The following is a 15,666-nucleotide window of genomic DNA, read 5'->3' on the forward strand; positions in this document are numbered from 1 at the left end:
GACCAGGGGATAAATTTTGTGTAACTTTACGTGCAGCAGTGAAAAAGTATGGACATGCCTTCTTCATAAATAATTTGTCGAATGCATAGCTTTAATGGAAATCATCAAAGCAAATTACAAGTATCTGTGAGAGATGAACTGACACATTACTGCATTCTCTTCTTTCAGCTTTTACTGGATGTCTACTGCCTTCAATGAGCCAAGCAATGCGACATGTGCCCCGAGAAAGGGAACAGCCAAATCTGCACCAAGTAAACTCCCTCCTTCTCCTTCCTGAACTCGCAAACCACCTCGGCTTCCTTCTTCTCCAGGTCATACGACACGAGCCTCCCCGGCGCCCGCAGGTACACCACCTCCCTCTCCGGGTGGAGCGCCAACAGTTGCAGCTGCTGACGCGTGTTCACCGGAACTTGTCTCAAGATCGTCGCAACCTCGATGCTGTGCTTCAGCACCCATTCACCACCGTCGGCGTCCTCGAGCATCCAAACCTTGAGCCGGCCGCCGTCGCTGCAGGTGTAGTGGAGAAAACCGCCGGACTTGTCGATGCTCCCTTCGGGCTTGATGGGCTCCGGCAACTCGATCCGACGGCACCTCATACCGTCGAGGTCGATCGCCACAATGTAGTTGGGGAAGGCAACAACGTAGAGGATTCCAGCGAAGTACCGTAGCGTGGCCGTCATGGTGTCGGAGTCGACCCCCCAGTGCAGGCTGTGCTGTGCCCAGTCCCCGGTCGCCGACGAGAAGACCTCGAGCTCGGAACCCTGCGCGATCCAGCCGGTGAAGGAGATCACCCTGTACTCCGAGGAGTGGCAGGGATCGAAGGCCAGCACGGCGAGATGGGTGCTCTTAAGTGTCTGCGGCAGCGCCACCCACCGCTTGGTGATGGGGCTGACGACGTAGAACGTGGCGCGGAGTCTGGAGTAGGAGAGCAGAAGGCCGCTGCAGCAGTCGACGATGTCGGAGTCCCGGTGGAAGGGGAAGAACTCCAGGCCGCACTCCTGGAGATCGCCACCGCCGGAGGTGCACGCGAATCTCGCCTCCTTGGCGTCGGCGTTGCAGTGGTAGAACACGGCGGAGGTGAGCAGCGGCAGCCGCCGCAGGAAGTAGTCGTCGGAGATGAGGCGGCGCCAGGCTCTGGAGACGCACTTGAACCTGAACAAGGGCTTCAAAGGGAGCCTGGCGAGGATCTCCATGTACACATCGTCGCTCATGGTGGGTGGCTTCACAGAGAAAGAGAGAGAGAGAGAGAGAGAAAGAGAGGAAGGTGAAGAGCATATATAGGGCATGAAAGGAACAGAAGACGCGGAGTGCTGGTTTGGGGAAGAAGCTGAGTGGCGTGGGTGGAGAGGGAACAGTGTGGCTTCGGCTTGTACGCAAACCAAGACCCACATTGAGGCGTTCACTCTTAGTGAACTCTCGAATCGAACGGAAGCAAGGGGAATGTACGGGCACAGGTGGGCAACACACGGCGGGGGAGGTGGCACACACGAATCACCTGTGCTGATACGTGTTGTCACGGCGACGATCGCGGCCCCGTCGGTACTACTATATAATATATTTATAAAATAATCATTTGATTTTTTTAATGATAATATAACGTTGATGTTCTTTTAACGTTATATATATATATATATATATAAAGGATGGAAAACGTATGGTCATGGATTTTCCTCTAAAGATAATGATGAACAACTGCACTTTGTCACATTCACACACTGTATTCCTTCGCATCACTTGGATATGTCTCCACCACCGTCCTTGTGGCCAAGCAATCCGACATGTGCCGCGAGAAAGGAAATAACCACATGTTTACCACATAGCATGCCGTCTCCCTCTCCTCCTCCATCTCCAACACCTCCTCGACCTTGTTCTTCCTCAGATCATACGATACGAGCTTCCAGTCCGCCCTCAGGTACGCCACCTCCCTCTCCGGATGCAGCGCCACTACTGCTCCATTAACGTTGACGCTGTGCTTCAGCACCCACCCACCACCGCTCGACTCGTTGTGCATCCACACCCTGAGCCGACCGCCGTCGTTGCAGGCGTATTGCAGACCGCCGGCGGACATGTCGAGACGCGCCCCATGCTTCATGGCCTCCGGCAGCTCGATCAGACGGCACACGCTGTCGTCGCCGAGGTCGACCGCCACGGCGTAGTTCGGGTGGGCCAGGATATAGAGGGTCCCCGCGAAGTACCGCAACGTGGTGGTCATGGCGTCGGGGTCGAGCCCCCACTGCACGCTGCGCTCGGCCCACCTCCCGGTTTCCGACGCGAAGACCATGAGCTCGGCGCCCCGCGGGAGCCAGCCGGTGAAGGCGACCACCTTGTACTCCGAGGAGTGCCGGGGGTCGAAGGCGAGCACCGAGAGTTGCGCTCTCTTGGGGGGCCGCGGCAGCTCAACCCATCTCATGGTGATGGGGCTGACGACGTAGAACATGGAGTGGAAGCTCGAGTAGGAGAGCAGCAGGCCGTGGCAGCAGTCGACGATGGCGGAGCTCCGATGGAAGGGGAAGAACTCGAGGCTGCATTCACGGAGGCTGCCGCGGGACGTGCACGCGAACCGGGGCTTCTCGCTCTCGCCGTCGCCGCAGCGGTAGAAGACAGCGGAGGCGAGAAGGGGAAGCCGCCACCGGAGGTAGTCGTCGGAGATAAGGCGGTGCCATTCCCTGGAGACGCAGCTAAATCGGAACAGGGCCTCGACGGGGAGCCTGGCGAGGATCTCAAAGCACACGTCGTCGCTCATGGTGGCTTCACTGCTGTAATTGGCATCATCAAATGGAGACTCAAATATTGAAGTCTTACGAATCAGATCAATAATAGTTTAAAAAAGAATTAAAGAAAAATCTTATTAGATACAAAAAGAAAAAAGAAGAAAAAACCTGAAGAGTCCTATGGCTCCTCCACTCTGCTCTCGATCTCCATCTAACTTATACATCGGAGAGGAGGCTATACCTTTCGGATTCAATCTCATAAGCCTCCTCCTAAAGAAACCCAATGTCGACTCTCAAAAGAAATGGGTTTGAAGGAATGATAAAAAGGGAGGAGGAGAGAAGGCAATGAGTTGTTTGTTGTGGGTGGGAGGAAGGTATTCATAGCTATTTATAGCTTTCTGAGACGAAAATTGCCGTGGCGAGAATTAAGGGAAAGCTACTTCGGACCTTCTTGTCACGGCGTGTATCAATAATAGCCTCTCGGTAGAGAGGGGTGTCGGATTTGAATTGCACGCTATGTTGCCGACTAGGCTTGATTGAGTTGAGTGGCTTGTGTGAGATTAACCTACCGAGTTGGCATTGGATGACAACAATGATTCGTTAAAATACTTTTGACGTGGCGTCCGTCGTTTGATGCGTGTTTCAAGTTTACGTGATTGATGCTATGGTTTCTATTGATCTAACCGAGATGAGCTTTGTTGGCGCGGTGGCGAGAGAATAGTTAAGGAACTATTCGTGACTATGGTTTGGAGATACGTTTCGATCCATAGAATGTAATAAAATAATCAATGGCCAATAGATTATAAACCCACGAATAATACACACAAAATTTACATGATTTGACCTCTAAAAATAAATATCATGTCAACATGCAATAATAATAATAATAATAATAATAATAATAATAATAATAAGTTGAATTGAATCACGCAGCAGATGTTAGCAATAATGTGGAATCTCAGCAGTGATGTAATCCACCCATCTAACATTATTCTAATCGATACAGTCAAGAAAAAAAAAGGAACATAAAATTCCACAGCACTTGACATCATTTTCTAATGCAGCAACAGGAAATCTTTGCTTGCACTCGACGAGCACTTGTCAACCACTTGGCGTGGCGCGGTGGCATTATTTTGCGTCTCGGATTCGACAAAGGAGGTTTTTATGTTGCTTGCGTCACTGTGAAATGAACCTAATTCTTCTTTTTTCGGCAAAAAAAACAACTCTTTTTCTAAAGATGATAGATAGATAGATAGATAGATAGATAGATAGATACATTTTATTCCTTGAAATAAGAGAGAGAGAGAGAGAAACGTGAACGTAATTTGCATGTGAAGTAGGTTTTGCGATCGGACCAGAACTCGAATGTTTATATATATATATATAATTCATCCTTTTTTAAGCAAAAAAGAACAATTCTATTTTTAAAGACGATAGATACAGCAGAGAGAAACGTGAGAGAACTCGATTGGATCCGATCGAGAGAACTCTATTATTATTATCATTATTATTTATTTTTTTTACAAAGAGTAAATGATGAAGATATAATTTTAGTTCAAAATTTTATGATATATTCTATCTGTCAAAGTCTTTACTAATTAAACGATCCCTACCATCAAAATTTGAACCATTAGCAACTCAAATCAGATTTTGATCCATCAAATATTTCTTTATCATGTATCTATCATCCTTCCAATTGAACCAAAGGTCTCTTCCAATGAGTAGATGCACTTATGATTGGATCCTACAAACACAAGTTATAATGAATGCTCTCTTAGGTGAAAAACGCATCCAAAATGGTAAATTTAGAGAGCACAAGAAGAGAAATTTAGCCCTGGTTAGGTCCCCCTTTTTTCAAGTGCTAAGTCCTAAGTCCTCAACAACGAACGCATTATTACTAGAGGAGAAGAAATATATAGACATTTATAGGCTTTGATCTTTGGATCCTCAAACCCACCCGTATCTCTTCTCTCTTTAAAAATATTAAATACATTATATTATCGATTTTATTTAATTATAAAATTATAACGACTTAATTTAATACTCTCTCATTTAATTATAAAGTTTAATTTTAATTTAATATACCAACACTAACGACTTAATCGTTGTCGGATAATTACTCTCTTTTTTTTTGCTTTGTGAAAGGTTAACAGAGGATGTCCTCCACGAACTCGTGACTTCAGGTGGGAACTAAGGTGTGACTCGGAAGTCATGAAGGTGGGATCCGTGTGCCCACCACATGAATTGCTGTTACCAACTAACGTTATCATTAGGTATGCCTGCATTCCAAGAAAGCTATTCCTCACACCACCACGTGAATTGCTGGTACCAACTAACGATATCTGCATTCCAAGAAAGCTATTCCTCACACCACCAACATGGTAGAGATTGCGTAAGAGACTGCGATATTAGAGGGCACATGAATGTCGACGCACTAGTAATTACATTATTATATTATGATTAATATTTCTAAATATGATTTATTAAGAAGAAATATTAAAGATCCACTTTAACACAACAGCAAGATTTAAATTATTATTTCGGTATCAGCAACAAAGATCTAATAGCACAGAACGGAACATTGAGAACATTGAGAATAAGACTCTATATTTGGCAAACAATGGATTTCCACATCTGTAAGGAAATGAGTGCCAACAACATGGCTAGTAACTATTGAAATGCTTCATATCTATGAATAAAATATTCTAAATATCTATAATAAAGAATGCTTAGACTAAATTGTCAATCCTTGGCATGAAGAGTGTTGTTGTTACCTTTAGGTGGAAAACAGCACATTTCTTTTCAGAACAGACCAAATGAACCTACAAACAGGACCACTAGTATTTCTCTGATACCAATACTACACATCTTGTGGACCTCCTCATGCCCCCAAACATCATTTCTTTGTATTTTATGAGTGAAATATATCACAATAGAGAGAAACAAATTAATGAGTTCAAGCAAAGATGAACTGCTTAACACAATCCAAGATTGATATGCTTCAGAAGTAAAAACATCACAACATACAATAAGCAAACTATATGTTGAAGGCAAACATGAACTTTTGTATCATTTACACGCAAAAGCATCACAACATGCCATTAGAGAGGCTTTGCTTTATGCCTAACACAATCCAACTTTAGCTTTCCAGGTTGCAAGACTAGTATATATTAGGAGCAGTGACTCATCTATTTGTAAGTAAAACATCACAACATACAATAAGCAAACTATATGTTGAAGGCAAACATGAACTCCCGTTAGAGGCTTTGACAAGTGTTTTAACACACACACACACACACATAATACACAACTTGAGCTCTCCCAATTGCAAGATTTCCTTGCACTTGGAAACATTGCTACATGCTTAACACGATCCATCTTTAGTTTGTTCCAGATTGCAAGATTTCCATGTGCTAAAGCAGTGGCTCATCTATTTCCATGTCATTTGCGAGTAAAACATAAGAACATAATAAGCAAAATCAATATGTTCAAAGCAAGGATGAACTCTCATTATAGACTTTGGCTTATGGTCAATCTAACATTAGCTTTCCAGATTGCAAGACTTTGATATACTTCATCAGTCAGTGACTCGTATATTTCCATGTCATTTGCAAGCAAAACACCACACCATACAGAAACAAACCAATGTGTGTTCAAGACGAAGAGAAACAACCACTAGAGGCTATGCTTGGTGCTTAACTTGATCCAACTTTAGCTTTCCAGATTGCAAGACTTCCATATATTAAAGCAGTGGTTCATCTATTTCCATGTCACTTGCCAGCAAAACATCACAATATACAGAAACAATCCATTAGAGGATTAGGTTAAGCTTGACACACACAGTTCAACTTTCGCTTTCTGATTGTAAGAATTATCTTATACTTCAGCATTGGCTCATCCGTTTCCATGTCATTTGCAAGCAACATCACAACATACAGAAGCAAAAAAACCGATGAGTCCAAGGAAAAATGAACTACCATCAGAGGCCTAGTCACATGCTTAACACATGCCAACTTTAACTTTCAAGAATTGCATGACTACCATGCTATTAGTTGGCCATAATAAAGATGTACATTATGTAAACTTGTGCAGACTGTGAAACCATTTAAAATAATAAGTGCATCATAAATTGTTAAAGTCATCACAATAACTTAGTCAATTTTGAGTTTTGATCTATCTATGGTACTCATTGTTGCTTCTTTATTGGGTCTGCAGGCTGTCATAGGTTGTCTAGTGGTGAGATCTGATAGGGTTTGAAGCATGTCAGTTAATGAATTATGATAACAGAAGCTTTCATTTTTTATCTATTTAGTCCTGCTATTTCTCCCTTTTTTCTTATAAAATCAAGATATTTATTTAGTTTCGAGACCTTCATATCCTTTCCTTTAATATCTTTTAATCTGAACGCCAACACTGATTGTACAATCATGAGCCCTATCAGATTTTCCAGCTAACTTTTGTCTCTTGAACAGATTCATTCATTATTTCATTTGCAGAAAAACGTAGGCATGTCAGTTTGTCAGTGCCACGATAGTAATCTGAACCAAAATATGTTTCCAGCTGAAACTCTGAATCAAAATCGCATTGCAGAAGTTTTTTGCCTCAACTACAGAAACATAATACATGTAACTACACTACAAAACCATAATAGATGCTATAATGCTACTGCTCAGCAGCAACAAAAACCAACCAGAGCTTGTCTGACATAACTTTTGAGCTGTTTGAAATCTACAGATGATCAAAAGCATATTTATAAGCAACTTGGAAGCTGCTACACATCCCAATACAAAACTTACAAATATCACTGCTAGAGCCTTGTTCTCCATGTCAATTTGATGCTCCTGTATCCCTTTGATCTCTGATCTGTATACAACATCAAAACAGAAGAATTGAGTGACTCAAATGTCAACCGCTCACTCTTTTCTTAATATGTTGCAAATTAAATATTTAAATGAAATACACTGATAAACTGAAAAGCACAAGGAAGCACATTCTCGGAAGATGTGAGAAATAATAAAGCTAAACCTTTAGATGAGATGAGGAAAGAAAATTATAAGGATTTCTGATTTATTATAGATTAACTGAAGATTATGATTTTGCATAGGTGCATGAAAATTAATCATTTTTCATAAAAATTGGCAAAGCAGAAAAGATAGGCAAGAATATGATGAGCATCTTGATGATTAGAATCTGAGAATCATCAGAGAACCAAAGAATCAAAGAGATCTTGAAGTATCTCAGCATCCTAAAGCCAATTATCTAACAGTAATACAGTTTGAGTAGCATAATATCAAGTAGAATGTATATAGTAAAGATCAAGCTACATACCAGGATGATGATCTAACTAATAAGCAGGGATTACCATTTTATTCTTCATGAAGACAAAACATTAAGTAGAATGCTGAACCAATGAAATGCAATGACCAATGAACAAGCTTTAGAATCTGATAAAATTTTGCTCAAGAACATTAAACAAAAAGGTTGTTTATCTTCTTAGCCAACAACAAGAACATTATAAATGAGTCAGTTGACTAAAATGCAACCAACCTATAACAATTTCCAAAATTACAACGTAGGTACTATTTGCCAAAATTAGTATATATTCCCTGACCGATGAAGCATGGGGCATATTTGATTGTCTTGTATATATGCCCTGGCCATAATTAAACTGGTAAAAATTAGAGAGGATGATTTCATAACTAGCAAACTAGGTCTTCAATGAGCTACCTCCAAACCTTCTTAAAAAAGAAGTGCATGCGAACAGCTTGACAGGGTTAATCACACACAATTTAGAAAAAAACAAGATAAAAACACTTCCTCATCAATTGATTAACCATGAAGATGCATCAGTGGAAATTATTTTAATTATGGCTCAATAATCATACATAACAGGAAAAAGGATCCTTAAGAAAATTCTCTGACATATCAGGGAAGCAACTGAATGTGCCACGAATGGTCGTAATATGCTGACAAACATTTGTATTCTGCATTCAAGAAGTGATATGTTCTATCATGAAGCTCTAGTGTCGACATGTAATCATATTCATCTCTCTTGTGCAAAACAAGATCTGTGACCTTTTTGTCTGATGCAGTGTCGGAAAGCTTAGTATTTGGAAGAGCCAAATGCAAAGAGGACACCAATCACAAGAGATTAGACAACAAACATCAAATAAAACAACTTTGTTTCATACCTGAGTCTTGCATTCTCTCTGATTAGCTGTTCCAGCTGTGAGGAAACAACTGATTTCCATAAAAGAAGCTCTCCAATGTCATTGGCCTGAAGTCAAGGAATTCAAATATAAGCTTAAGAAAACAGATATGTGTTGGAAACAAATCACAACAAAAGCACAAAATTTCAGAGTACGACATACAAAAACTTCTTTGCTGTTCTGAAGATTCTTAATCTCAAATCTGATCTGTTCCAAGAGCAGATCTTTGTTGGTGATATCATCATCAAAGTCCTTGAAGATGTGTCCATATCTGCTATTCAGTTCCTCCAGATAACGTTCCAACACAGAAAAGTTCAAATCAAGAGTTTGAACCTTCTGCATTAGAACCTTAAGAACAGTGTCTCCAGGCATCCTTCCAACTTGGGTTGGCTTTGTATCTAGTAACGGATTAGTCAGAGTATTCTTAGGAGCATCTCGTTTTGATTTCAAATTATCATGAGGTGATTGGTTATCGAGATCTGTAAGAATTTCCTCAAATGTGTCTTCTTTATCATTGTGCTCATTCAACTGTTCAGCAATCTGTTCTTCAGGTTCTAACCGACTGTTTTCAACTGAAATCAAATCCTCTAGCATCCTCTCAACTGCATCAACTCCATAAACTTCCACCACGCTAAGAGTACAGAAGAATTCAGAACCATAATGGCTAAGCAAATTAATCTTCAAGTACCTTGCCCACTTTGGCTCTGATAGGGAAAAACGCTGTGCATGTTTGACATTTGCAGCAGTAAAATTCCCTAATTTAACCCAACTGTCTGTTGGATAAACTAAACTGCTAAACAGATCAAAATACTTAAAGTTGGAGGAGTAGTGTTCAAAATTTGCAATCTCAATCGTGTCCACCAATGTTTCTTCTGAGAGCTCTAAAACAACATATTTCTCCTCAGCTGAGCATGGATTACGTAAATACTTGTCCTTATCCTTATCTAAGATGTTGGAAGCACCCTTAGCTTCCTTGTTATAAGCTAGCACCTTTGCCCCTTTATTAGCGGAAGCATAATTGTACTCTTTACCATTAGGCTCTACTCGGTGAATGACAGTTCCTGTTTCCCTGGAGACAACCTTTTCTTTTGAAGAGATGGCCTTGCTTTTGAATTCATCAAGACCAGGAGGTGTAATACGAGACAATCTATCACTTCTTGGAGGAGTCTCTTTTTCCAAGTTATTGCCCATATAAAAGACATCATCTCTCTGATCTGGAGATGTGTCCAACTTGCTGCTTTCACTGACCAAAACCTCTTCATCGCTCCTAACATCTACACCTTTCAAAACTATGGTCTTTTGCTGATTGTCAGTTGAACTGGTAGCTGACGACTGCAAAGGATCTTGAGAATCCATCATTACCTTATCAGGATAAGATGGAACTTCATGCAAGCTGAACTCACTAAGTGCAGCATCCTGTTCATCTGCATCTAATATAATAAGGAGACATATAGGGAATCGTTATCAGTATTAATCTCTGCTCACTTTTAAAAGTCAATGATTTTTTTGCAATTTTGTTATGTTTATTATAAATGTGCATTGACATTGACAGTTATCAAAATCTTCATGCTATCAGCTTGTTTCTATGGACTTTTGAAAGATCATAGTTATCCATTGCAAAAAAATTTAATTTTAATGAATACAGAATAGAAACTAATGAAACAGATAAGCAATAGTGGTCGGTTCTAATCAGTGAAGAAATTATAAGAATAATGAATTAAATCCACATAAGTTATCAAATCAGGAAAATCTGAACAAGGTAAGAAACCACAATGCAGTGGTGAACCATCAAGACAAGAAGAATGGCAGAATTTTGTAAACGCAATTTACCAAAATACAATCATTACAAGCATTTCCTTTGGGTCCAATAGATCATTGCAACAGTGTTAAATATCAGTAGAATAATCAACAGACATCCAGATATCAGAGAAATTTTTTTATTAACAAACAAAGAAAAGAAATGGGCAAGAAAGAGAGAAAAGAATACAAGTGAGGAAAATTCTGAATAACAACATCAGAATAAGGATCCACGAAAGCAACAAAGCAAGCAAATAGATCAACCAAGCTTCTCGACAGTCTTGATAGTATCATCAAAGCAGGAAAGAACGAAAGAAATTTACCTCTAAAACCATTGCCCTTGCTAATTAACAAATTGAGGAGGAAGACGACAAGCCATAAGACAAAAACCAGAGATGCAGAGACCTTGTAAAAGCGCTTTTTCCTGTAGTAAAGGTTCTTCTCTGATGCAGCTCTTCTATGTAGAAGAGCTCTTCGTGATCTCTGCATTTGCTCATTAATCCAACGTACATCTGCAAATCCAGAAAGCACAGGATTAAGTAAGTCAAAAAGAGAATGAGAAATCCCCTGGTTCCAAGACTAAATAAACAAAAAGAATCAATAGAACAAATACAAATTTGTTACTAGTAACGAATGATCCCATCTAAATCCTACATGCTCAGATGCATAGATGGGTATATTTTCTTTGTTGTTGTGGCGCATAATACACTTCTCATACACCGACACAGAAGTTATCAGATCTAAGTAGTAGAAGCATGCAGGACAACATGACACGAAGGAATAAGAAACTGAAAGCTCTGGCAATTCAGAATTAAGGGGAGAAACAGAAAGAAATAGACGTATTGGATTTCTCTCAGAGCCCCTTCTTTTGTTCTCGCCCAAAGTGGAGAGACTCGAGTATCACAGTACTTGTTTCCTTACATTTCTTTTCCCTCCCCTCACCAAGTATCCAAATAGAGTCCTCTAGGTTCTTTGGGTTAACTCGCACAAGGCAAAATAAAAAGAGCGTTTTTGTCCACCCCTTTCACCTGCTTCTTCCAAGTAACCATGTCGCCCACCCACCATACAAACTAATCCAGGATTCCTCATCAATCCGAGAGTGTAGGGAACAGCAGATTGCATGAGAAAAAAAAAACATGTAGACGCCCACTTTACGGCCCTCAAACATGATCCAAATCCGGAACAAAAACACCAGCCACGTCAAAGAAAGAACAGCGATCATCGTTTTACCAGAGCATGCAACTGCCGCTCCTCCGATTTCGATCAGAAAACCCGAGATCCGAGATCCGGAGGTGTTGATGCACCCTCGATTAGCAACCGAAACCAAACAAGCCAGAAAAGGAAGGCATCAGAAACGACGCATTTGAAATGAGGAGATCCTAGATCTACCACAACTCATCCCCCGGGATCGATCGAATCGGAAGAGGAGGTAACCCCAAGACTCACGGCGTCGTCCTCCGCCGGACGAGGTGGAATCCGAAGCCGTGAGTTGGGGAAGCAGAGGAAGGGATTCCCATAAGCCCGAGGAGTACGAAGCGGAAACGTTCCTCACCTCCTCATTCTTCTCGATCCTCTAAACTATTGTTTCCTTCCTCGCTTTTAACGGCTGTGATGTCCTCGCTGGCGTCCAATTGTCCCCATTCCAGCTCACCCCAAGCGCCGCTTTGCTCACCGCGAAGCAACGTAAGCAAGGGGGGAATTCGATTGGGGTGGTGACGGATACCACCGCCCACGTACGGTTACTTTATTGGGTTTAATTAGGTTTAAGATTACAGCTTCTCTTTTGAAGAGGCGTTGACACGGCGACCAGATTGGATCTGAGTGAGTCGATCTGGTTCGAGTCCAATGTGATGACGGAAGGTGATGGCGACCCAATCCGACGATCACGATTTGACACGGTGTGGTTTGATCAGAATCAGAGATTATTAATTTATCTCAAACAAAATTTTATCCTATAAAGGCTCACTTCAGTCAGGTGGAAGGTTCCAATTTCATTCAATAATTTTTCTCAACATAAAACAATAGTATGATGTGATGACATTATAAAAGTATACTATTATGTGAAATATAATTTTGTAGGATTTAATTTTAAATCATTATAGATCTATTGATTAATAGGATTATTGAATTTGATACATCCTGAATTGAAGCCTATGTAGATAAGAATATACACTCACTTTTTTTATTTTTTATAGGACTACTATAATGATAATATTGAAGATTGATATTTAGAACTAAAAATAATCTATCATTATATAGGCAAGAGGAGAATTTATGAAAAAAATAAAATGAGAGAATCCAATAAAATAAGATATTCTTCCTTTATATTAGTTAGTAAATATAATTAGGAAGGTATTGATTAGTTCAACTAATAAAGATTTTGATAAATTATTACTTACCATTTGTATAAAAAAAAAAATCCAACTAAACTTCTAATATATATTTACCCTAAATTATTAGGTCATATATCATATGCTTCCACTTACTTAGTAACTAGTTAAGATATAAAACAAAAAGGTTACTCAAAATCATAATAAAAAGCTAATTTTATTTTGAAAATAATCTTATCAAATTTAATTTCTGAAAATTTTTAAATATATTTTATATAAATACATAAATTTTTAAATAATAAAATCAATAAATATAATAAATACTATATTAAATCTAACTATCAAGTCATAATGATTATATGTCATTAATATTATTTATATACCATAACACTCTTTGTCTTTCTTATCATAAATAAATAATTTTTATTACATAAATAAAAATATTAATTTTTTCAGTGTGTCAATTATAAACAGTAAATATTCTAGTATGTTAATTGTCAATAAATTTAAAATAATTTTTAATAGTCTTTAAATATTCTAGTCCATTAGTTATTTTAAATATTCTAATACATTAGTTATAAATGGTAATAAAATCATAATATTATTAATAATTACTATTCTTATAAATATAAGACTAAGCTTGTTAGATTTTTTCATTTATTTATTTCATAATACTTTTATAAATTAAATATATAGGCTTTTAAGGTCAAGATCTTACACACTAGTGTAATTTTCACATAATAATTTGAGTACAAAGATACATGAGAATGGAAGAAGGGAGTAAACAATGAAATCATAAAATAAAAATATATTAATACTTTGAATTTTTATGATCTTTATAAATAATTGATATTATTTATTTATTTTTAAGTGAAATATTGATATATCTAATGTTCGCTCAAATGCAAAAAAAAATATAAGAAATTATCTAGGATAAATAGTATCCATTATACTTTTAATTAGTGTTGATATTTGATATATATACAAAGATATATAAAATAATATTATTCTACCCATCACAAAATTTATATTTTTAGATTATCTAAATCTCATAAATATTTATATCATGAATGCTATTTTTTAATATAATTTTATAAATTTATTAATCCAAATCACTTTTATAATTACAAGATCAATACAATATTATATAATACTTTTAAATATCATATGAATGACAAATCATTTATTGTGATTCATACCTTATAAGCCTAAAATGATGATAATAATAATAATAATAATAATAATTATTATTATTATTATTAAACAAAAACATTAATCAACATAACGAAACTCATTAAAATTATAAATCATATTTTCATGTGAAGATAAATATTATTTCATAAATTTAATCACGTGATCATGTATTTTAATAATCACATAAGTATCAAAAAATAATAATTAAAAATTTAAATATCACGAGCAATAGACAACCAAAAAATTATATCAATGAAAAATTTGCCCATAAATTGTCAAATGAAAATTATAAAAAATGTAAGTTATAACTTATATTTTTTTTAACACTACATTAGGGGCCTAAATTTGACCCAATTAATTAGGCAGCCCATATTTTTCTACTACTGCATTTGGGGGCCTAAAGTTGCCACCTATTGTAATGCACGCTTCCTCAGTATAAACCACTTCTCAGATGACCACCCACCGGTCCAACGACCAACTCACCAAAATCGATTCTTCCCCCTCGCCACACTCCTCGAGACACTCGAACTAGTCTTCCGTGGCCAGCACTTATGCCCACCATCCACAGTAGACACATGATATGATGCAAGTACCACATGATCGAAGATTAATGAGGAATAATATCAACAATATGAAATATTTAAAACGAATCCAATTCTTATATAATCATAGATAATTATATTTCAGTAACAAGACTACCAATTATTAAATTAAACTAATCCAATTGTTATATAATCAGTGTTTAGAATTTAAAGATCCATGAGATTTTATGATCTAACAAAAAATTGTTAGATTTTATGATCGTTTATAATTAGATAAGATATATAATATAACTAATTAGGTTATGATAACTCTCATAATAACTTATTTAGGGACAGGATAACTGATGCATATCACACATACATCTCTTTTTCAGATATACACATAGTAAAATCAGATCTAATTATATTTTTTTTCAATTCTAGTATAAAAGATTATTTTTGTATTTTATATAACATATTATAGATTTTATATTAACAATTAGTATCACCTAGATTCTTGAGATCAAATATACAAGAACTATTATTTTTATTTATGATACTTGAATTATTCATATTTCATCGATCTGTATTCCTATATATTCTGTTTTATTGTCTACTTGCTAACAATATTAGATTTGTTATAAATATGATCTCTAATGATCGTGAAGTAGTAATGGTCATGTAATATTTTTACTTCTGAGACACGTACAACATATTATAGATTTTATGCTAATAAAAATAATATGAGAAAGTTAAGCTCGTGACCTTACTGTTCATCAATAACTCTAACCTGATTCCAATTAAACATCTAATATATTTTGTCCCATGCTATTGGTGTAAGCATAAAGTCTATAATTATGCTATATCTGAAATGCGAAAATAACTTATATGCTAGGATTGAAAT

At 37.7% G+C, this 15,666-nt stretch overlaps 3 protein-coding genes across 9 annotated transcripts; all 3 read right to left on the minus strand.

The window, feature by feature from the left end:
- Nucleotides 1–39: 39 nt before the first annotated feature.
- LOC103979162 (putative F-box/kelch-repeat protein At1g15680) lies at nt 40–1,529 on the minus strand. Its single transcript, XM_009395216.3, has one exon. It carries the CDS (start codon nt 1,389–1,391, stop codon nt 192–194), a length of 1,200 nt encoding a protein of 399 aa, XP_009393491.3. The 5' UTR covers nt 1,392–1,529; the 3' UTR covers nt 40–191.
- Nucleotides 1,530–1,644: 115 nt separating this feature from the next.
- LOC135584856 (F-box protein At3g26010-like) lies at nt 1,645–3,091 on the minus strand. Of its 3 annotated transcripts, none has more exons than XM_065100394.1 (2): nt 2,953–3,091; nt 1,645–2,756 (listed from the first exon to the last, which is right to left on the minus strand). In XM_065100394.1, the coding sequence occupies exon 2, from the start codon at nt 2,741–2,743 to the stop codon at nt 1,709–1,711; it is 1,035 nt and encodes a 344-aa protein (XP_064956466.1). In that variant the 5' UTR covers nt 2,744–2,756; nt 2,953–3,091; the 3' UTR covers nt 1,645–1,708. The 3 variants fall into 3 exon arrangements, with proteins under 3 accessions (XP_064956466.1, XP_064956465.1, XP_064956464.1); XM_065100393.1 differs by having other exon boundaries at nt 1,645–2,753; nt 2,880–3,077; XM_065100392.1 differs by having other exon boundaries at nt 2,880–3,077.
- A 4,159-nt stretch (nt 3,092–7,250) lies between these two features.
- On the minus strand, nt 7,251–12,293 carry LOC103979160 (SUN domain-containing protein 3). Of its 5 annotated transcripts, none has more exons than XM_009395213.3 (5): nt 11,948–12,293; nt 11,041–11,229; nt 9,083–10,344; nt 8,903–8,988; nt 7,251–7,574 (listed from the first exon to the last, which is right to left on the minus strand). In XM_009395213.3, the coding sequence occupies exons 2-5, from the start codon at nt 11,204–11,206 to the stop codon at nt 7,346–7,348; spliced, it is 1,743 nt and encodes a 580-aa protein (XP_009393488.2). In that variant the 5' UTR covers nt 11,207–11,229; nt 11,948–12,293; the 3' UTR covers nt 7,251–7,345. The 5 variants fall into 5 exon arrangements, with proteins under 5 accessions (XP_009393488.2, XP_018679617.2, XP_064956467.1 ...); XM_018824072.2 differs by having other exon boundaries at nt 9,083–10,350; XM_065100395.1 differs by lacking the exon at nt 11,948–12,293 and adding an exon at nt 11,372–11,817 and having other exon boundaries at nt 9,083–10,350.
- Between the last annotated feature and the right edge of the window lie 3,373 nt (nt 12,294–15,666).

The sequence above is a fragment of the Musa acuminata genome, chromosome BXJ2-3 (genome assembly GCF_036884655.1).
Source record: "Musa acuminata AAA Group cultivar baxijiao chromosome BXJ2-3, Cavendish_Baxijiao_AAA, whole genome shotgun sequence".
Classification (NCBI taxonomy): Eukaryota; Viridiplantae; Streptophyta; class Magnoliopsida; order Zingiberales; family Musaceae; genus Musa; species Musa acuminata.